This window comes from Drosophila navojoa, chromosome 5, assembly GCF_054131105.1.
Source record: "Drosophila navojoa isolate 15081-1374.11 chromosome 5, UAZ_NAV_1.0, whole genome shotgun sequence".
Taxonomy (NCBI): domain Eukaryota; kingdom Metazoa; phylum Arthropoda; class Insecta; order Diptera; family Drosophilidae; genus Drosophila; species Drosophila navojoa.
This window is the reverse complement of record NC_142893.1, coordinates 8,705,001-8,723,870: the sequence shown is the minus strand read 5'-3', so window position 1 is coordinate 8,723,870 and position 18,870 is coordinate 8,705,001. Positions and strand designations below refer to the sequence as shown.

The 18,870-nt window shown below is 38.2% G+C and overlaps 5 protein-coding genes across 20 annotated transcripts in view; 2 read left to right on the top strand and 3 right to left on the bottom strand.

The window, feature by feature from the left end:
* Positions 1–8,277, bottom strand: part of LOC108653924 (uncharacterized) — a 28,202-nt gene extending 19,925 nt beyond the window's left edge. The window contains exon 1 of the mRNA XM_018104861.2: positions 8,030–8,277. The gene's annotated coding sequence lies outside the window, so the exon portion shown is untranslated. The remainder of the gene's footprint in view (positions 1–8,029) is intronic.
* A 383-nt stretch (positions 8,278–8,660) lies between these two features.
* Positions 8,661–10,442, top strand: LOC108653926 (uncharacterized). The gene is made up of 9 exons (XM_018104864.2): positions 8,661–8,797; positions 8,859–8,951; positions 9,015–9,124; positions 9,183–9,277; positions 9,334–9,462; positions 9,523–9,677; positions 9,737–9,881; positions 9,952–10,202; positions 10,268–10,442. Exons 1-9 carry the CDS (start codon positions 8,756–8,758, stop codon positions 10,388–10,390), a joined length of 1,143 nt encoding a protein of 380 aa, XP_017960353.1. The 5' UTR covers positions 8,661–8,755; the 3' UTR covers positions 10,391–10,442.
* Positions 10,420–11,493, bottom strand: Ccs (Copper chaperone for superoxide dismutase). The gene is made up of 3 exons (XM_018104870.2): positions 11,355–11,493; positions 10,660–11,300; positions 10,420–10,601 (listed from the first exon to the last, which is right to left on the bottom strand). Exons 1-3 carry the CDS (start codon positions 11,367–11,369, stop codon positions 10,466–10,468), a joined length of 792 nt encoding a protein of 263 aa, XP_017960359.1. The 5' UTR covers positions 11,370–11,493; the 3' UTR covers positions 10,420–10,465.
* Positions 11,494–11,691: 198 nt separating this feature from the next.
* LOC108653931 (uncharacterized) overlaps positions 11,692–18,870 on the bottom strand; it is an 11,324-nt gene continuing 4,145 nt past the window's right edge. For 4 of the 16 annotated variants that reach the window (XM_018104882.3, XM_018104883.3, XM_018104876.2 and 1 more), the window contains exon 3: positions 11,692–12,411. In XM_018104882.3, coding sequence (XP_017960371.1) covers positions 12,035–12,411 — 377 coding nt within the window. In that variant the 3' untranslated portion in view covers positions 11,692–12,034. The other 12 variants (XM_089261824.1, XM_018104879.2, XM_018104874.3 and 9 more) reach the window with 12 other exon arrangements.
* The window catches only part of LOC108654956 (thymidylate kinase), a 101,019-nt gene continuing 99,075 nt past the window's right edge, over positions 16,927–18,870 (top strand). The window contains exon 1 of the mRNA XM_018106581.3: positions 16,927–16,934. The gene's annotated coding sequence lies outside the window, so the exon portion shown is untranslated. The remainder of the gene's footprint in view (positions 16,935–18,870) is intronic.

The window sequence follows — 18,870 nt, the reverse complement described above, 5'->3', positions numbered from 1 at the left end:
AGCGCTAGGACTTTTGAAACAGTTTATAGTTACCACAGTGGTATTTCAGTAAGTATTCAGGATATGGAAATTTAGTATAGCCTTAGTGTAAATATATGTAAATTAGTTTTTTTCATTTAAATAATTTATTTTATTCAATAAATATATTCAAATATATATTATTATTTATTAAATATATTAAAATTTAAGTATTTAACCGTATTCATTAATTAATTTTTTATTTGTTTGGTTCAGGGTAGTATCTAGTCGAGCACTCTCGACTAGAGTTTTCTTACTTGTTAAAGACTTAATTATATTAAAATAATTCATTTATTAAATTTTATATATATATATCATATATAGCTAGTATAATATATCATATATATATATATATATATATTATTATTATTAGTATTAGTATTATTATTGTTTTAAATATATATCTATATATACTATAAAAGAATACTATTACTATTATTATTCTTATTATTTATTATTATTTTACAAATATATACAATTACTTATACTATTTATATATAAAATTACATTTGTATAATTTATAGACAATATATAAAAATGCCTAGGACAAAGAGAACTTCTGCTTTAGTCTAGGTCTCAGAGACAGCGAAATAGCAATTTGTTAAACCGGTCCATCCTGAATATTCGGAGCAGGAAAGGATTCTTAATTTAGAGTCTCTACGTGAGCGTAGGGAAAATGAAGAGTATAGTCAAGGTGAAAGAAATCGAAATAGACAGAGGAATCAAGTTCACAGGAACAATTTATTGAATAGAATTTGTGATCAAAGCCAAAATACTCTTCTTCGGGCTAATTTGCGCTCAAGTTCTCAGACTAGGCAATTAGAACAAACCCAAGATACTGCACGTCGATCACAACGCCGACAAGACCCAACATATAGGGCAAATGAACAGAGACAGAACACAATCGACCATGCAATCCGACGAGCCAATTCTCCCGTGAGGCAGCAGGAGCAATTGGCTAACACTTCGCGTCGGTCAAGACGCAGACAAGACCCGATCTACCGGGCAAACGAACAAGAACAGAACACATTTGACCACGCCATTCGACGAGCTAATTCTCCCGTGAGGCAACAGGAGCAATTGGCTAACACTTCGCGTCGGTCAAGACGCAGACAAGACCCGATCTACCGGGCAACCGAACAAGAACAGAACACATTTGACCACGCCATTCGACGAGCCAATTCTCCCGTGAGGCAACAGGAGCAATTGGCTAACACTTCGCGTCGGTCAAGACGCAGACAAGACCCGATCTACCGGGCAAACGAACAAGAACAGAACACATTTGACCACGCCATTCGACGAGCTAATTCTCCCGTGAGGCAACAGGAGCAATTGGCTAACACTTCGCGTCGGTCAAGACGCAGACAAGACCCGGTCTACCGGGCAACCGAACAAGAACAGAACACATTTGACCATGCAATTCGACGAGCCAATTCTCCCGTGAGGCAGCAGGAGCAATTGGCTAACACTTCGCGTCGGTCAAGACGCAGACAAGACCCGATCTACCGGGCAAACGAACAAGAACAGAACACATTTGACCACGCCATTCGACGAGCTAATTCTCCCGTGAGGCAACAGGAGCAATTGGCTAACACTTCGCGTCGGTCAAGACGCAGACAAGACCCGATCTACCGGGCAACCGAACAAGAACAGAACACTTTTGACCATGCAATTCGACGAGCCAATTCTCCCGTGAGGCAACAGGAGCAATCGGCTAACACTTCGCGTCGGTCAAGACGCAGACAAGACCCGGTCTACCGGGCAGACGAACAAGAACAAGACACTATACGGCGAGCCCACCGTAGGAATGACATTGGACAGCGCCTTTTAGAAAGGGCAAGAGATAGGAGCCAAAGATCGCAGGTTAGGGATGATCCGATTCGAAGGATCATCGAGCAAGCACGTAATTCTAGTGCAAGGCGTAGTGCTCGCATCCAAGCACGTCAGGAAGCATTTGACGCTAACCGAAGCGTATCACAGCGGGTTAGCCAATATCGCAACAGTATCGACAATAGGGTAGCTGAGAATAGGCGTAATGCAACCAGAAATAGGATAGAACGTTTGAATGCCTTTATTGCAAATAGATCTCAAAATATTAATTGCAATCTTGATGATCTAATAGCTGCTTTTAATAATACAGTGAAGCAGGGACCTGATCAGGTCTGTATTTGTTGCAAAGGTTTGTGGTTCCCCCACCAAGTAGACAAAATTTCACGAGAGGCCATTGAAGCCAAGTGTAGTGCAGAAGTTTCTTCAGATATTTTATATCTATCATCTAGGTTTCCATCCGAAAATGGCAAATATAACTTCTGCAAGACATGTAGTCATAGCATAAAGTTAGGCAAAAAACCAAAAGCTTCCATTACTAATGGCCTAGACTTTCCAGAGCTTCCAAATAGTTTAAAGGGCTTAACGCCGCTAGAGGAAAGGCTTATCTCCCCACGCCTTCCTTTTATGATCATAAAGTCTCTAGGATATGGCCGTCAGAATGCCATTAAGGGAGCTGTGGTCAATGTACCTATTCCTGTGGCCAATGTTGTCACGTCCCTTCCAAGGGCGTTTAGCGAAGCTGAGGTAGTGCAAATCCACTTGAAGCGTAGAATGGAATACAGTCATGATTTCATGACTGAAACCATTAGACCATCAAAAGTGGCTGATGCAATTCGATTTTTAGTCGACACAGAGCTTTACAGGAAGCATCAGGTTACTGTTAATGAACAGTGGCTGTCTTCCTTTTCGTCTGACGAAATTCCATTCGTTGCATCAGCTGAGGACAGGGACATAGTTTCAGAGTTAATAGAAAGATCTGCTCAAGCCTCAACAAACGAGCAGGATTTTAGAGAGCCAGAAGATATTAACCCAGGAGGCCAGGAAACACTTTTAGAAAATGTCCCTGTAGAAAATATAGCGATGCAAAGAATAGTTATAGCCCCAGGAGAAGGTCAGCGACCATTAGATATGATCGAAGATTGCGATTCAGAGGAGCTGGCCTTCCCAACTATCTTTGCAGGCGTAAAACGAAAGTGTAAGGAGAGTTTTACAACCATAGTTAGATCAGAGCTTAGGAATTTTGATAGAAGAGGTTGTAGAACTGACAAATTATTTCTCAACTACAAGAAGTTAGAAATGATTAATATTAGAAACAATACCTCTATTTGCTTACGTAAGCACAGCGCCACTCACGGCATTACAGCAGCGAACGCTCTTAATGAAGAGCAAATAGATCAATTAGTTCGCCACGATGATGGATATAGAGTTTTAAAAGGCATTAGAACTTCGCCTGCTCACTGGGAAGCAGAGAAGAAGAAGGTAATGGCTATGATCAGGCAGTTTGGTCTTCCGACCTTTTTTATCACATTTTCGGCAGCAGAAACTAGGTGGACGGAGCTTTTAGTAATACTTTCTAGAAATGTAGATAAAATAGATATTTCAGAAGAAGCAGCAGGCTGCTTAAGTTTTGAGAATAAAGCCCGTCTTATTAGAGCCGATCCTGTGACTTGTGCTAGGTATTTTGATTTTCGTTATAGGCAGGTTTTAAAACTAATGAAGAAGGAAAATGGTGTTTTTGGTAGGCATTATGTTTTTAAGTTTTATTGGCGAGTTGAGTTTCAACAGAGAGGCTCCCCCCATATCCACGGCATGTTTTGGCTGAAAGATGCCCCCAAGTTTGACTCATCTGATGATTCAAGCATTTCTAGAGTAAAATCGTTTATTGATCAGTTTATCACAACTGATACTGATTGCCCGGATGTGGCTCCATATTTGGAGTATCAAATCCACAATCACGGTCACTCATGTAGGCGAGAAGTTAGGGCACAAAAAATTTGTAGATTCGGTATTCCATACCCTCCTATGCCCCAAACAGAAATTTTGTTTCCATTTGAAGACGATGCTCAAAATTTAGATGAGCATCGTAGGAATTTTCAAAAAATTCAGGGCTTCTTGGAGCATTCGTTTGATCGTGAAACCATAGAGTCCTTAAATAATTTTAATAGTTTTTTGTCCCACGATCAGCTTAACCTTAGCTATGAGTGCTATATTAATGCACTTAGGTCTAGCATCAAGAAGCCGAAGATATATTTAAAGCGTTCATTCGCTGCTATTAAGCTTAACGCTTACAATAAACATCTTCTCCAACTGCAGAGAGCTAATATAGATATTCAGTTCATATTAGATCCCTATGCTTGCTGCAGTTACGTCGTTAATTATATTAACAAGTCCCAGAGAGGAATTTCAAAATTAATGCGTGAAGCAGTTAGTGAGATTAGTAGGGGCAATGTAACAATCAAGCAAAAGTTACAACACATAGGCCACAAATTCATTTCGGGCACTGAAATATCTGCCCAAGAAGCCGTTTACTGCTGTTTAGGTATGCACTTGTCCGAAAGCAGTAACGCTGAAGTATATATTAATACTTCATTGCCAGAGCATCGGGTTAGAATGCTAAAGTCTAGACAACAATTAGAAAATTTACCCGATGGCTCAACAGATATATTTTTGTTAGGGCTCTTAGAGCATTATGTTCAGCGCCCAGACGCTTTAGATACTTTATGTCTGGCTGATTTTGCTGCTTTTTATAGTTTTAGCAAACATCAGGGTGGAGCCCGCCAAGATTCAGTAGAGCAGGATGACCCAGAAACATCAACATCCGATTCAATAGTTTTTGCACTTCGCAATGGTAGTGGTTTTATTAAAAAAAGACGCTCTCCCAGTATTATTAGGTATAGAAGATTTAATATTAATACTGAGAGAAGCCAATATTTTAGGGAATTAGTTATGTTATATGTCCCATGGAGAGACGAGGAGGTAGAACTAGTGAGAAGAGACTGCGAATCGTTTTGTAGTAATAATCAGGAGTTAGTTGAAAGAAACCGTAGAAAGTATAATAGCTTAGATGATAGTGAGCTTCAGAATGCTCTTAACGACGCAGTGCAGGAAGAGAATGAGGGCAATATGGAAAATGACGAGGTCGTTGAAGATAGGTTTAGAGTGTTAGGTTTGCCAGAAATAGATCCTAGATTGAATGTGTTAAACATCAATGGCAGGGATGAGAATCCGGATTTAGATAACAATGTCCGCCTGATTAAGCTTCCTCCTTTGTTTTCGTCCGATAAAATCCAAGATCTGGTAAGATCTTTAAATTTAAAGCAGAAGACTTACTTTACACATGTACTACACAATGTGAAAAGTAAGTTAACATTTTACGAATTCGTTGGAGGTGGTGCTGGTGTCGGAAAGAGCCGACTAATCACCTCCATTTTTCAAGCATTATCTCATATGTTTAATAGTAGACCTGGGAATAATGATTCAGCAAAAATTTTACTCTGTGCCCCAACAGGTAAAGCTGCTTTCGGAATTAGTGGTTCGACACTACATTCCATGTTCTCTCTACCAGTTAACCAATCTGGTTCTGATTTGAGATCTTTAAGTCATGACTTAGTCAATAGCTTACATTCAAGGTTAATAGACCTTAAACTAATTATAATAGATGAAATATCTATGGTAGGCTCAAAAATGTTTTCACAGCTAGACTCCCGTCTAAAACAAATTTTTAAAAATACTTCTCCATTTGGTGGTATATCTGTTATAGTATTTGGGGATCTACGACAGTTGCCACCAGTAGGCGATCGTTGGATTTTCGAATCCAACTCCCATGATCCCTACAGTGCAATATATGCTTCTTCGCTCTGGGATCTCTTTAAGTATTTTGAGCTCACAGAAATAATGCGACAACGGGAGGATCTAACTTTTGCTTCTGCTTTAAATAATATGGCATCGGGAAATATGACACCCGATGATATTAGCCTTATCAGATCCCGCATTTGTCAGCCATCGGATGTTCCCGATGATGCAATTCATCTATTTAGCACAAATGCGGCGACAGATAATTACAACATAATGAAGCTTAACGTTATTGCAACGGATCCATTTATTTCCGTTGGCGAAGATTTTATTAAAGCAACCCATTTAAATGCAGCAAATAGGGAAAGAATTTTAGAAGTCGTGGGTAGCTTTAGATCGTCCGAAACACAGGGTCTGTGTAAAACCCTCCTTTTAAAAACAACTGCCAAATATATGATTACGGTCAACGTAGATACTGAGGATGGGTTAGTTAATGGGGCAGCAGGAATTTTGATGCAAATAGATTTCGATGCATCCAACGCTCCAAATGTTTTATGGATGAAATTTCCAGAGGATAGTGTAGGAGTTCTTGCTCGCTCAAAGTATACACATCGTACTGAACCTTCATGGACCCCAATTCAGAAAATAGTTCGAAACTTCCAGTATAGGAAAAATGAGCAAGTTTCTATTGACCGTAGGCAGTTTCCAGTTGTACCTGCAGAAGGTATAACTATTCACAAAAGCCAGGGAGCTACGTATAGCAAAGTGGTGGTCCACCTTTGCTCTCGAATGCAGCGTGCTGCAATATACGTAGCTTGTAGTAGGGCAACAACTTCTTCGGGGTTGTTTATTATAGGAGATTTTGTTCCTCCCAAGCCTCCCAAAAATGATGATAAGGTCCAAAACCAAATTGTCCGATTGCGCACTGAAAAACTTCTTCGATCACATTATGATCATTTAGTTGACAGTTCCGCCTTAGATATTTTTTTCCATAATACTCAGAGCATTAATTGTCATATTGAAGACATTCGATCTGACAGATTAATGCTCCAATCGTCCGTTCTATGTTTCGTTGAAGCGTCTACGTACGCAAACGAAAGTGTCAATATTCCAGGTTTTAGTATTGTTGTCCGTCTTGATTGCGAGGTAGTGGCTAACGCAATCCGACCTAAAAGGGGAATCATCATTTATGCTAAGGATACTATTTTAGATAATCTATCAAGCTGCTTGAGCGTCAGGAAAATAGCTGGGTCATCCGTTTTTGAGTGTGCCGCATTTAGGTACAAATCGTTAAGCTTCGTAGTTGTTTATAAAAGTCCATCTTACCCAGTCCGTTTATTTAATACAGAATTTCAGGATCTATTTCTGCAATATCCATTTTTAACAGAAAACTGTGTAATTTTAGGAGATTTTAATTTGTGTTTGAGTAAACTTGAATCGGCTAGGACATTATATGATGATTTAGTTAGCAGAAGCTTTAGAAGCTTATTGGATTTGAAAACGCCTACAACCAATTGTGAATCTCACATTGATTGGGCGTTTTCAAATCTATCTCATGAAAATATTAGCGCTAGGACTTTTGAAACAGTTTATAGTTACCACAGTGGTATTTCAGTAAGTATTCAGGATATGGAAATTTAGTATAGCCTTAGTGTAAATATATGTAAATTAGTTTTTTTCATTTAAATAATTTATTTTATTCAATAAATATATTCAAATATATATTATTATTTATTAAATATATTAAAATTTAAGTATTTAACCGTATTCATTAATTAATTTTTTATTTGTTTGGTTCAGGGTAGTATCTAGTCGAGCACTCTCGACTAGAGTTTTCTTACTTGTTTACTATTTCCTTTTTGTCTTTGTTGTTTTTCTTTATTTTTTGTTGGCATGGCGTCATACAGAAGGAGGACTTCGTGGTGGCAGCACACATATTGAAGGCGAAATTAACACCGAGCAAACAAATAATTCTAGTCTGTGTGGGTGGGGCGTGGCGGGGCGAGATGGGGCGGGGTGAGCCTTGCTCTTGGCCAGAAAACTGATATCTAATTGAGTAAACAGCAAAGTGAATGGCCATGAATTAGCCAGAGGCGACAGTCATGGACGCATTGCCATTAATTTGCTGATATATGTATATAAATATACTATACAAAGATATATACACATCTATATATATATATCTGTATCATGTCTACAGCCTTGCATCCTTCAAGTACAATTCATAGTTGTGTTTTGGATCCTGTGGGTTCTTTTCAATTGTCTTGGATTTCGAGAGCGGTAGGAAAAATCGAAAAGCACTGTGTGTGCTGTGCCAGACATACATAAACACACACATATGACCCAACCTTGAAGTGAATGCAATTGTTCTGCAAATTGATGTACTTACCCTCTGTTTCTACGTGGGTGTCAAACTGAAACTGCCCTTCGTCTGACAATTGATGGGCTATATTTAGATCTACTAGGCAATCAACAATTTTTAAAGCATGTTTCAAGTTTATAAACAATTTGAATGTCATTCACAATTTAGTTGAGTGCTGCGCACTTTAAAGTTTTTATTCTTCTTTTTTTTATGTTTTGTCGAATGTTTCAACTCACATGAATTCTGTCACAGACTGTGGAAAGTTTTGTACGCACACAAGCTTTTTATTATCCTGGCTCTCGAGCTTTTGTGGATTTTTGGCAAGCACAGCGCATGCGTGCTTCGAGCTTCCGGCATTTGCGGCGTAATGTTTTGCTTCGTTACACGCTTTGTCTTCAGAATCCTTGCGCTCTCTGCTTTGACTCGCTGATTCGCGTGAATGAAATTATATGAATTGAACGAAAAACTTCACAAGCTTTTACCCATCATACATAGGTTTTTGCATTAATATATATTCTTCTCAACTGATTTTCCATTCGGAATAAATATGTACATCTAACGTAAATTCGGCCGTTATGTCGTTAGTAGATTTATAGTTAAAAAAATTTACGTTAAATTAAAAAAAATACGTATTAACAGGGCTACTATACTGCAAAGGATTTTTTAGTATTTATTTATATATAACTTATGTACACACTGTTTCTTGCTTGCTTGCTTTTTGCGGCAAAACAAAAATACAAAACTATAAATTAAATGAATCTTAATGTTAGCAACAGTTTTGGATTTACTTGCCGTGTAAGATTATCTATTTCATAGTTAAACATATTTAAATTATATTGTTATATTATATTTAAAGTTGCTACGGAAACAATGCGACAATGCACAGACGAGCAAACGTACCGCCGAGGATCTTGTCGATCTGCTCAAGAGTCTAAACGCAAAGGAAAAGGTGCGCGAGAAACATGAAATCAAATTAAATTTTATTTATTAAATCAATGTTTATCACAAGCAGCTTCTGTTATCAAAATACTTTTGTCAATTACCTTTAAGTGTCGGTAGTTTTCGAGTGTTGCGCCAGTTGCAAAAGCTAAGAATTCTGACGGCCACAGAATATATATGCAGGTAAATATTTGATGATAGCCATATAAATCTTTAATATATCGTTGCTATTTATTGACAGTATTGAGAACGATGAGCAGCTGGAATTGATATTAATAGAGTTTCTGCAAAATGAAAATGAATTGTTGATAAATCTTTTTATTTCGGCTCATTATGGTAAAGTAAAATTATTTATGGAAATTATAAAATAATTAATTGTATTTGATTTGCAGATTCTGTAAATATGCTGAGACTGAATAATATACTCGTAAATGCTTTAAAAAATCTCTTTACCGCTCTGGCTGTTAATCCTAAGATCAGCAGCTTGAGCTATGTTGAACCGCTGTGTAAATCTTTGCCTGGTAGAAGATCTTTAATTATCTATTATTATTCTTATTATTATATTATATCTCTTTTCATAGACGATGTATTGTTAAATGTATGCATACAAATGCACTTGAATTGTCTATTGGAGTTGCATGTGGCTGCCGATATTAGTCTGGCGTTTCAACATTTGAGTGCCTGGATTAATGAGGGAGTCGATGAATTAATCTTCATCAAACGCCTCACTGATAAAGTAAATATATGAGAAATATATAGAAAAATGCAAGAATTAACAATGAGATTTCTTTTTAGCTTCTTGTCAGACATCAGGAGCAAGCATTAAGTCATCTATTTAAAGTATCTACGTCAACCAGTTTTAAGTATTGGAAATTCTATATAATTTTGCTGCAATCAATAGCCAGCGCCGCTAATGCAGACACGACCACTTTCATTAAAAGTATAGTATATTTAATTGATAATACGTATAAATATATATTGTATAGCTAATGGTTATTATCTGTACGTAGAATACCTCAAGAATCGTCTGCTACATGCGGCTACGCTTCGCTGCCAGCTTACCTTATTGCATTTACTACTCACGGCGCGAGCTGCTGCGGCTAACACAATGAATATACAACAAAATTTGGATAATTATGCTAAGTGGTATAAGCAAAATATAGGCGAAATGTCCTATGTGCTAAGCACTGAACAGTTTCAGGTAGTTTTAAATATGCTAGAAGATTCCATACATTACGAACAAGAAATTGATTATGTAGAGGTAAGCATCAAGTGAAATATTTATTTCTATATATGTATTTTAATTGTAATAAATTATTCTTTCAGATTCATGCAGCGATTGCCATTTCACCTGGTGGCAAACTGGTGCAGTCCTATAAAACCAAGTGCAAGGCCCATTTAGCACGTTTAAAACTTGCCAGAAAGCAAAATGATATTATAAATTGTTAGATTTTGTTTGTATTCATATTTAGTATTTAAAAATTTATCTATATATTTACAATGATCCCAGACAAAGTTACAATTTCACAGTTTAGTGGCACGTCCCTTGCCCGCCAGCGGCTTGTTTCGTTCATCCCAAAGCGTAACTCCATCACAGGCGCAGATTCGTTTAAAATTTTGCAATATGCCAGCCGATCGTGCAATTATTCCACAGGCGATTCTAGAAGAACGACGCCATTATAATCAATTTTAATGATATATATATTTATAAAACTTACCTTTCACCTGAATTGCCATCAAGGCGACTTTGTGGATTGTTGCCGCACCCCAAATCGTCGGCATTGGCTGTAATGACAACGGCACGTCCGATAATCTCCCAAATATCCAGAACTGGATCTACAAAGCGGAATGTAGCACGACCTGTTTCATCGGCTCGTATATTACCCAAATCGCCGGCATGTCGTTCAGCTGCATCTGCATTGGGGCTGCCGTGCGGCGAATTACGTGGATTGTAATGATTGCCAACCGATGCACAGCCATTCGACACATCGCCACTTTCGTGTATGTGGAAGCCATGTAGCCCAGGCTCTAGTCCATCCACAACGCCGTCCACAACTACGCCTGCCTGTTTGTCAGTAATCGTGGTGAATCGTACTGCGCCCTGCACAGGTGTTCGATCCACTACACAGCCAGTTGTATTGATGAGTGCCACCGCTGATTGGCCACCAAAGCCGGAGAGTACAGCGCGACGACCGGTGCTTTCGATTTTATCCTGCACTTCGGACCACGGTGCTGTGGTCTGCACAATCACTCGGCCCTCGGTCGCATCAATGTCGACATGACCTATGCCCTGCAAAGCGTGCCGCAGCTTATCCACGCACGATTTAACATCTTTATCCATTTGCACTGCAAACTCAATCTATATATTATCGTAAGTAGGTATTAATAATGATTTAATTGACAATATTCTTACCTTCGTTGAGTCCATTGCGTTGTTTATAAGCAGTTGGTCAAAAAAACACAAATAATGTTGATAAGGTGTCGATAAATGAATAAATGCAAGACTCGATAGCTCTAATCGATATTCTCAATTGCCGGTTGCCCATATGCGATATATTGTGTATATCGATATGTGACATTATTTGAAAAAAAGAACTAGTTGAGCTGTAACCATAAAACGTATAAATAAAAGAACCACATACTTTTAGTTTTAAGAAAGTTCTAGTAAAATTTGTTTATACAATTTGCAGAATAACAATGTGTCCTTTTAATAAATATAAATAATTCGTTTTTTAAATACATAATAAAAATTTAAAATAATGTAGAGTACATTTTATTTAACCAGTTGTATTAATTCGCTTAATTAATTATTGCACCTTAAATTTATAAATATGTACAAATATTTACAATTATCGAAGATCTACGCATTAATACCTAAATATATATGTATATATTTATAATTTTTAAAATCACACTTTTATTTCTCTATTGGGAAGCGCACACAATTTCGGAGATTTGTGCGTCCCAGAGTGGCACTGGAATGCTGCAGCGGCAGATTCACACTGTTTATCCTGGGAGTCTGCGTGTCTGTTTGTTTGTGTGTGCATGTCTGTTGGTGATATGTTGGTTTGCATTAGATCACTGGGGCTATTGCTACGTGGTAATTTGTGCAGCACGCGAGGTAGAGGGTGAGGGCTCTGACGTGTTGACAGTTGTACCAGTGGCAATTGGGGGAGGTGGCGTCGTAACGCTTCGATGCGGATCGATCTCTGAATATGGTGGAGCAGGCAGTGCAGCAATGCCAATGGCATTCGATTCCATCATGGGCGGTTGCGTTGGCGGTGGTGCCACAGCTGCCGTGGGAGTAGTTAGATTGCACATACGCATCACCTCTTCATAGCTGGGCAAATCCTTCTCATCCTTCTCCAGCTGCTCTCGTATGCGTGCGGCCTCCTGGCTGTTTGGCTCAATGTAGAAAATATCACCGTAACGACTGTGCTGACGTCCGAGCTCCACAGTGTTTTGGCGATCTGCAAGATAAGTATATAATTAAAAGACATACGTTAGCAATATCTCAGATCAAATCGTGATTTAGTCAGCCGACGCAAGTACCAAGCCTTTGACGTTGACGTTGTCTCTGGCGGTTCAATGAGACGGATTGATGAATGCGCATAGCCAGCTAATGAAAAGATATAAACTTTTAAGATAAATTGATTCGTCGATCGATGATCTGCACGATAATTACATAGATTGACTGGCTTATTACGAATAAGGCAATCAGGAAAGCGAATACCAAAGCCAAATACGACGTCAGAGTCATGTTACGTCTCAATTGTTATTGCCAAAAAAACAAAAATAAACTCCTTTATATACACATTATAATAAAATAATAAAAAAGTCAATTGTCTAGCAAAACAATAATAAAGTAAGCAGCCAACTCGAATGGTGCTAGGTGCTCAAAAAGCAGCGATTAGATAAACCCCGCCCTCATATTTGGCACACGTTACCACTGCGATTGCGATTGATTCGCCTGGGCTGGCGTTGGCAGCGCGGCGGACAAATCTTTGCCAGAGTTCGGCTCTCGATGCGCACATAGAAGCAAACGACGGGCACTACGCCGAAGAACAGGAAAACTAAGCCCAAATAGATGGCCACATGCAGGCCCAGTTCAGCGCCCCAATCCATAAGCGAATTGAACTTCAAGGAGGATTTCAGTTGAGACCCGGTCTCAGAGAAGGTGCATAATTTTTTTGCACGCCCGCCGCAGACAACGATACGTTGGACACTAATCATAGTGCCTATATACCCAACTAGTAGGCTATGTATTATATTATATACGAAATTACGTACGTGCATGTGTATGTGTGTAGGTATGTACATATATATGTTGGTACTTGTTTCGTTTTTAGTGATAAGATTATGTGTATACAGCCGCACGCAATACGATAAACGAAGTTGCTAAACTAGACATATTTATATACCTATACAATATATGTATATATGTGCATATGTGTATATGTACATATATACGTTTTGGCGGTCACATGTAAGCATTAGCTCACCTATGCTGCAAAAGCTTAAAGTACAACATAGCTAGAGCTTACTAACTAGCTCTTACTTTCTGTCTTTCTCTCCCTCTCTCTCTCTCACACACACACACGAACTTACTTCGTCTTCTGTTGCTATTTTGATTTCCCGCAGGACAACAGCATCTGATAATCCAGATAATCGTACACTAACCGAGAAACGAAAGAATCGAATGTAAAGCCTTAATTTAAAGCGATCTAAAATCGCGACTTTGTCCACGACTTTTTACCTGCAGCAGCGCATAGGATAGAAAGCCAACTAGCAAAAGTGCTACGAAATAGAAAACTGGACCCACTTCCATATTTCAGCAGGTTCAGATGTAGACTGAAGCAAGAATGCTTATCAAACCGAAGAAATAAAAGAATAATAAATAGAGACATAAAAGCAGACTTTTGAAATGGCTATACGCCGTAAACAGGGCTAACTGAGAGTCTTATCAGAGACACTTCAAGCCGCGCATAATATACATACATGCCTACATACATATACACATATATTTTCGTACTCTATATATTCTTCTAAGTAGTTCGCAGTGCATAGCTATTCTTGTACATACCAACGGAGCTCAGCTGAATGTCCCGATTATTGCGCGGCGACTCGGTTGGAGTGGAACGGCGGCACCCGAATATAAATCTCCAAATCACAAACTTTAAGATGAATGTAGAACACTTTTAGAGATAATAATAGGCGAAGCATTTGACTTTTACCTGTATGCAAGCATAGAGTGTGGGCATTGCGAGAACTATTATGAAGAATATGAAAACTGTATCGTTCATGATTATAGTTTGACGTATTCTAATCCGTTGGGCTTGAAAAGTCAGAGAGCACTGAAACTTTCCGCCTAAATCAAGTTAACAAAGATAGCCTAAACGGGACAATTCAATAACATTCAGTTAACTTTTCGAATTGGTCGAATTAGTCATTTAATGACTTCATGAAAGTTTATATATTTAAGTTCGGCACTAAGCTTATCAGAATCGGAGGTAATAAACGACGATTAGATTACCCAATTGAATGTACATAAAGAAAGTCGAAAACCAGTAAAATCCTTTAAAATCCAGTATATGACTTACATATACATAGGTATTAATATAAACTCTTGCACATACCTGTGCGAGGCTGCCACAGTTCGTAGCAGACCCAAACGGCGAAGCGCAGGCAGCAACAGCAAATGGCACAGCATACAAAGAGTAGGAATACGCCCGAGAATATGGACAATAAATCCAACATTTTGGCATTAAAATTTGCAAATTGCCAAAATAGAACAACTTTTATGGACTCAATCACATCGGTTCACGCAGACGCTGTTCGCAAACTGTTTGCATTTCCATGCTCTGCGGCTCTTTGGAGCATCTTATCAGCTCTATACAGAACGAGTGAGAACGATAATGAGAGTGAGAGTGAGAGAGCGAGAGAGAGAGAGAGAGAGAGTGGTACTATGCCTAGGCAGGTGGTATATACATAGGTGGCGCTCCCATTCGAGAGTTTCGCAGTGTCTGATAAGAGTCTGGTTCACTCTGATTAGATAAGATTTGCATCATTGCTTGGAAGCTTCATGCAGTCGCAGTTGCAGACGCTTAAATGTCTAAGAATACATCACAAATATAGACGTTCATAAATTTCAACAAAGTTGAAATCCCGCCAAGCGCGGAAGCATTCAAACAATTGTAAATTAATTCAGTGCGTGTGTGTGTGTGTGTGAATTTATATTGTGTGAGACACAAGCTAATTAATTATTACACAAGCATAAACAAAGCAGCAAATGAAAAACAAAAACACTGTAATAAATCTATTACGGACAAGCCACTTAAGCGGGCAGCGTAAAGCAATTATACTCCATTATTTCACTGCAAACATTTTTCACATGCTCCACAAAATTTAAATGTCGTGGGGAATTCATAACATTTCAATGTCAAAGGTGCAGACTTCAGTGGCAGCTGCTTCCCCAAGAAATACGTCATGTTTTAACGTAATTTATCGATAAGTCTCACGATTCCAATTGGAACTGTTGAACGAGGGCGAAGCAGAATGAGCGATTATTGCCTATCACAACCGGAAATTGAGACAGGTAGTCTTAATCTTTTTTTTATAAATTTATAATGGCCAGATATTGCTTATATAGTATACTATATTGGACCTAATCGAAGACTTTTCACGTGATGAATTCCAGTCTGCATATAGAATAGAGCTATATACATATATATCTAAAAGTTGTGAAAACGTGGGTAACTTCAAGGTTGTCTATATGACAATACATATTCAGGGAGACGCTTTATAATTGCTCTTATAATGTGTTTAAGAATGAATTTAAGAGTACATTAATAGAATACAGATATGTACATGAAAGGGTATATCAAACACATTGAAAAATAAATTTTACATTTGAGTCTATCTATGTGAATATATTTTAGAGTATATTACGCTATACGTACACTATACTATAAATACACTGAATACTTCTTAAAGAGAACATTTTGAGAACTTTTAAGGTCTTAAAGTCAGTGGGTAGTCGAGAGATATTTAAAGCTAGCACAATATTTGAAAGAATATATTTAACGGTTAGCTTTTCCACACATAATATCGTTCAGTTATAAGTGCCTAAAACCTTTGAATGTAAGATTCAGTTTCACACTGAGAGGTATATTTAAGCATAGCTTGAAAAGTACATTTAGTATTACTTTGAAGAGTACATTGAGGGTTTCATGGTTACCTTGCAATTAAGGCTAAACTTTTAAGAGTATAATTCTGTTGCACTTTCAAAGTGCTTAATGAACCCATTGAATAACTATTCTAACTATTTATATTTACATACATTATAGAACCTGAGAAGACTGCATACAAGTCCAACTTTATACCACTAGATTACACTGTATCCTAATATGGTTCTCCTGGTCCTGGATTGCACTTCACCACGTCGAAAGCCTTCAGAAAAGTATAGTTCAATTAATACATATTAAATAGTTGGTGCTTATGCCATTTTAATACTAATCAACAACAAATTTAAGTTTAAGCCAGGTCAGTGCTGTTGCCATTAATTAATATGCTATTCAATAAGCCAGCCACTATTACTTTTTTTAGCTACTCTATATTTTAATCGATTACCAATTGGAATTCCAAAGCCAATTAGATTAACTTGAATTAGAGATTGGAGCTGCTATGATATGCAGCTTGTTTTCAAGAACTATTTTTAATAATAATATACTAATTATCTATAAAAACTTTTAACAAATATATCCAAGACTATTTTATTATTTATTCAGCTATATGTGATATATATATATATATATATATATATATATATATATATATATATGTATATATCAAATAGATAAAATAACGATACCATTGTGAAATTGTTGTTTGGGCTATTCGCTTTGCCTTATCAATTAAATCTCTGAGACTTAATAGTTGGTATTTGACGTCATTCTCTGTTGATAGTCAGAAATTTTATCTCGGCTTATCACTTGTTTGACTGCTATCAAATCGGAGAGGAAGTCAGGCATAGGAAAGACGCATTTGAAAGGCTCCTTTGGCACAAGAAACGCAACATCATCAAAACACGCTGAGATGCTCGCGTGTATGGGGGGTATAAATGGTAATCGTATTGCGATAATTGGCTATGATTATGATTATGATGGTATAGAAATAGCCGCCTTATAGATAAGGCATTTCTAACTCGATTCAGCTGCTCATTGTAAATTTTTGCGGCTGCTCACCTGCGGTTATATCGGTCGCAGTGCCAGATGGATCGATGCGTATCTGTCTGAGCACACGTGGCGGGCCACGCCCATTCGCGGGCGGAGGCGGTGCGACAACGGGCTTACGCATAGCACACATACAGCACAACTGCAAGAGGCGAAAGGTGAACACACTGCAGGCGGGGACGGATGGGGAACTCCGCAACTTACTCGCAATAGAATCAGCAAAATGACAAGTAAAATAAAGTAAACAATATACAGGCCGACATCGACGGCCATGGCTGAGAACTTAAACTAAATCGACGACGATTTCTGTTCGACACGGTCAGGTAACTGTTCTATAATGGTAAAGCGTCTAGAACCAGTCACGATAAATAGAACTTGCGCCTTATCAACATTGCAAATGGTGGAGCGTGATTAATTATGTATATATATAAATATATATCAATAAAAATATATAAATACAGACACACATATTTATATTAGTATCATATCTGAACAGCAGCATATTATCAGTTAAATGCTCGTTGATATGATATGGAATTTAAACTATTGGGCTAGTACGCACCCGTTAGGCTGGAGGCCCGTCTAGAGCGATCCAACGTGCTCGCTGTGTCCTCAGAATTCCCATATTGTCGGCTCTTAAAGGACAACTATCGAGCAGAGAAACACAGATAACTTGAAGAACATTGAACTTGAATTCGAATAAACTTTACACACTTACAATAGCCACCAAGAGAAATAGTATAACGATATAAACAAAATCGATCGGATTCATTGTCCGTGCCAAACGGTTTGAAGTGCGAACACTGACAGAGTTTATAAACTTAGAAGTTATCTGAATGAGTTTAGCAGCACTCGTGGAACATATCATTAATGGTAAGGATTGTTATCTAATCAAGTGACAAGCTTTTTACTGCGTTTCGAGCTCTGCTGAAGCTTTCCCAGCTCGTCCACTCGAGAGTGGACGGCGGGAGGTGGGGGCTCTAGAGTGGGTGTGACCTATGGTCGAATCTTACCCTCGATTGCCAGCCGCAACATTACTTCACGGCGCATCAAGACGCGTCTATTCCATGCCTCCAACTTCAGTTTCACAAATAGATAGCACTCCTTCAGAGAGTTGAGTGGATTTGAGTGAAATGATGGACTCGATGCATATCGAACTAGAGACGGCTTACCCGTAAAATTAACGTGACCGCGATCCCAATAAGAATGCCACAGAACCAAAATTCCGTGTACATTTGAAATGTATCTGCTCTTAATTTTGACGGTTTAAGCTAATCGCAAAGTTTATAAAATTTGATCTGATATCTAAAGCCTAGGCTGCTTAGCCTTTTTGAAGGCACTCACTCACCAGGCTCCGTTCGAATTTGAATGCAGGAGCTCCAATACCGAAATGGACCCAAATACGTCTAAGGAGAAACGGAAACGCTTGACTATAGAGGATACATCTATCTACATATATACCACACAACTCACCCGCAAGAGTATGAGGAGTATTAGGAAAAATGATATAGCGTAATACCATTCCATAATATCCATTTGAATGCGAGCTAACTGAGCTGACAACTGAATAACAAATGAACGAGGATGAAACTAAGTTGCTATCTAGATACGAATGGGGGACTGTTGATGATTAAACAAAACCAGATAAGGGCTGTACATCAAGCTTTGCTGCTTTACTACAGTTTACTCAAGTTCTCT